General features: G+C 36.5%; 1 protein-coding gene across 1 annotated transcript; it reads right to left on the bottom strand.

Moving 5' to 3' along the window:
* Window positions 1-333: 333 nt before the first annotated feature.
* LOC109209747 lies at window positions 334-2086 on the bottom strand. Its single transcript, XM_019373070.1, has 3 exons — window positions 1209-2086; window positions 968-1152; window positions 334-575 (listed from the first exon to the last, which is right to left on the bottom strand). Exons 1-3 carry the CDS (start codon window positions 2084-2086, stop codon window positions 334-336), a joined length of 1305 nt encoding a protein of 434 aa, XP_019228615.1.
* Window positions 2087-4375: the final 2289 nt, after the last annotated feature.

The raw sequence follows: 4375 nt of genomic DNA, 5'->3' as shown, positions 1-4375 counted from the left end.
ACCTTACCTCTTATGATACAACACATGGACAATGTCATAGTCCAGCAAAAGATAAAGGATGGCCAAAATATTACATCCTTCCTTACGCCCCTACAACATAAGTAGACTAACTAACAAAAAATTAGCCTTGTCGTATCTTAGCCTAATACTAGGCATTTTGTCCAAAAGAAAAGGGCCCTTAGCTCCTCTTGGAAGGTCTTGGAAGGAGTAGTAAAGCGATCCATGTTGACTGTCCTTGGCAAGTTTTCTAGGTGATCCGCCACATTGTTCGCTTCCCTAAAGTAGTGGTTAACACTAATATTACCTTGATTCAATATTCAAATTAATCAGCTTTTAGTTATCAGCTTGCTTATCATTAATCATCTGTATTACTGCCGTAGAGTCAAGCTCCAGACTGAAGTCTTTAAATCCATTTTGAATACACCATTGCATACCAAATTTTGCAGCTTGCTCCTCTGCTATTATATTACTGTTACATGTAGTTGGATGGGAGAATGCCATGACTAGATTGCCCTTGTCATCTCTTAGAATCCTACCTAATCCTGCTTTTCCAGAGTTAGCATTATAGCTTCCATCTGTATTGAGTTTTATATTACCTGATTTAGGAGTTTTCCAATAAATAATAATACTTTTGGGAATAGACTGGAGCTTAACTAAGTTGTCACAAAAGTTGATCCAAGGTATAATCTCCAAACAAGGAAAGAAACTTTGAAAAGGATGCTAGAGTGCCAAACTTTGCTCAATTGCTGCTCTTTGACTTTACAACTTCTTATTATATTCCAGGTGGACTTGTTTGTATATTTTCCATTTTCTGTCAAGTCCCAGACAAGATTGTCATTGATGTTTTGTCTCCTTATCTCTATGGTTAATATATGTTGAACCATATAAGTAGGGATGACTTCTCTAAGCTTGCATTCGTTCCATTTTCCATTAGCTACAAAAGAGTTCACCGAAGTTCTTGTAGTACTCTTTGATGCTTCTGGAAATTCAGTAGCTAAAGGGCCTTTTCCTTTCCAGTTATCCCACAAAAAACTGCTACTTACCGAGTTAACCTGCCAGATCATATGAATTTCAGCCTTTTGTCTAGCCTGAGTCATACTCTTCCAAAGATGAGAATCTCCCGATGCCCATTTCTTAGTAGCTGGGTGAGCCCTAACACAGTATTTTTTTTTCAAGAATGTAGCAGTAGAGAGGGCCTAGCCCTAAACCTCCACCATTTCTTAATTGCAAGAGTTTCATTGATGTCTTCCATTCTTCTTATACTTATTCCCCCTTCCTCTATCGGATAACACAAATTCTTCCATGAACTCCAATAATATTTTCTGGTGTCACCATTGGAACCACAAAAGAAATTAGCAAAGTGCTTTTCTAAAAGCTTGAAGGTTCCTTTTGGAGGAGATAAAGCGCTAAGGTTATAAGTTGGTAATGCTTGTAACACATGCTTGATGAGTATAATTCTTCCATCATAGGAAAGCATCTTTCCTTGCCACCCATTTAGCATTTTCACAACCTTATTAATCATGATGTCAAAATGTTCTATCTTCTTTCTTCTCACATAGATTGGGCATCCCAAATAAATGAATGGTAAGTCCTTCTCCATAAATCCAGTACAAGCTCTCAGTCTGTTTATTCGTGCTGTTGTAGTCCTGGGAGCAGTGAGAAAATGACTTTTGTTACTATTGACTTGTTGTCCAGAGTTTGTTCGTATTTCCTTCATGATCAACTTGATGGACTTCTGGTTGCCACTACTGAATATGATAACATCATCTACATAGGCCAAGTGATTAATTAGTGGAGCATTAGTAGGCATAGAAAATAGAACAAACTTTTCATTAGCATGTAAACTATTTAAGGATCTTGTTAGAACTTCTGCATCAATTATAAAGAGAGAAGGTGATAAAGGATCTCCCTGTTTAAGACCTTGTGAGGATGTGAAAAAACCAGCTCTTGAGCCATTAATGAGGACTGAATACCAAACTCCGGAAATAAGATTGAACACCATGTCATTCCATAAATCTGAGAAGCCAAACTTCTTCAAAACTTCAATGACAAAGGTCCATGACATTCTATCATAAGCCTTTGCCATGTAAAGTTTCATTACAATATTTCCTCCTTTATTAGTATGAGATATAGAGAGGATAATCTCCTGGGCCAATTGAACATTCTTTGTAATTAGTCTATCTTACCGTTTTATTTTTCAGAAATAATATCAGGAAGGATGGGATTAAGTCTACTAGCTAAAATTTTTGAAATGATTTTTTTGGTGAAATTAGACAGACTAATAGGTCTAAAGTCTGAAAAGCTAGAAGGACTTTTGGTTTTTGGAATGAGAACCAAACTAGTACGGGAAAAAATTGGTGAGGTTTTTTCCTTTGAAAAATTATAGAACATAGTCCTTGATATCCTCCTTTATTATATCCCAACAATTTTTGAAAAAAAATTCATTTTAACCATCTGGTCCCGCTGTACTATCTGGATTGAGGTTGAAAACTGCTTCTTTTATTTTCTCTTCTGTGGGTAGACTCATTAATCTTTTGTTATGCTTCTCAAAAATACTTTGAGGAATGCATTGCATGATGGAGCTATTCATCATTGGCTTAAGAAGATTGAACAGCTGTTTGAAATGCTTCTCGGTTGCCCTTGCTATGTTCTCCTCTCTTGAATCCATCTTCCTTTGCTATTCTTCATTCTATGCACTTGTAATTTCCTTCTTTTGTCTCTCAGCATACTATGAAAATAGTTGGTGTTTGAATCTCTTCCTCAAACCATTTAATATTAGCTTTCTGTTTGAGGAGTGATTCCTGCAAACCTAGCTATTTCACATATTCTGCATGCACTTTATTAATCTAAATTCTTCCTTGATCTGTGTTGGATATTATGTTGATTTCCTCTAAGGCCTGAATCTTTTCTTCCCATTTGATAACTTGCTCATGAATGTCTCCAATATCTTCCCTGGACTAATTGCTGAGTCTTGTAGCAAGGATTTTAAGCTTGGATTGTAGTCTCCACATAGGGTTGCCTTGAATCTGTGTGTTCCAAACTTCTTTCACAATATCCTTAAATCCTGGTTGTTTTGTCCAGAGATTGAGGAGCCTAAAGTACCTGATGTTATTCTGATTTGAATCAAAACACTTTATTAACAATGGTCTGTGATATGATTCTGTCCTGACGAGGCGTCTAACAGTGTTATGTTGGAAATTTTTGGGCCCAAATATCATTGATAAACACTTTGTCTAATCTCTTCCACACCCTCTTTCTTGGTCTTCTATTGTTACATCAAGTAAAATTAGGACAAGTGAACCAATATCTGTGACTCCACAATTGTCCATACAATTAATAAAGTCAAGACTTCTATACATTCTATGTGCCTTTCCTCCTAGCTTCTCCTCTGAATCAGTGATGACATTGAAGCCACCTCCAACACACCGAGGAGTATCAATAGTTTGGCTCATGATTTCTAAACTATTCCAAAGATCTTTTCTCTCTTCTGCAATACATTTAGCTTATATTGTTGTGATGAAGATCCCCGAGTTATCTTGGCCCTCAGTAAATTTGAAGGTTATGTCTTTCTCTTCATCTTCCACAATGTTGGATTGATGGTTGTGATTCCAGAAATACCATATCTGGCCATTGCAATTTGCATAGCAGAATTGATATCCTAAAAATTTTCTATAACCTTCTATTTTAACATTATTACAAAAGGCTCAATGATAGCTACAAACTGAGCTTTGTGATGTTAATGAGATTTTTGAGCCTATGAATGGCTTTCTTAGACCTAACCCCCCTTATGTTCTAAAAGATTGCTTTAATCATGGGAATTATAGGGGGATGGTATCTTCTTTTTGCTTCCTTTTTTGCGAGAGAGCTGTATTGTTTCTTTGTCTTTTTCCTATTTTCCTGCTTCTGCTTCTTCCTCTTCCTAATGGTGAAAGAGATTCATGGTCGTTGACTTCTTTTGGATTGGTATTCTATGTATCGCCCTGAGTTGCTATATGTATCTCCCTGGTTGTGTTTGTATGAACTTGCTAGATATGCTCTATACTATCTCCCTCTTTACTATTGACCTCATGATGATCTATCCTCTCATTCAATTCCACCATGATGTTAATTCCCTGTTGTTCAATGATATCAGTTGGTAGATCAGATATGCTATAGCATATACCACCATTAGTGTCCTTCTTCGTAACATTTTGAGAGCTGTTAATATTATTGTCTGTTCTAATTTCCGAGTCGTCTTCATTTATTTCTTTGGTTCCTATTTCATTAATATTCTCCCCACTGGTTTCAGCCACTAACTCTTTATTGCAGGCCATCTCTGAGTTTCTGTCATAGTTCCCAAGTTGTTCCTCCACTCGATTAAGTTGATTTTGTCCTT

Source organism: Nicotiana attenuata, unplaced genomic scaffold (assembly GCF_001879085.1).
Source record: "Nicotiana attenuata strain UT unplaced genomic scaffold, NIATTr2, whole genome shotgun sequence".
Taxonomy (NCBI): Eukaryota; Viridiplantae; Streptophyta; class Magnoliopsida; order Solanales; family Solanaceae; genus Nicotiana; species Nicotiana attenuata.
This window is presented reverse-complemented; position numbering and strand designations above follow the sequence as displayed.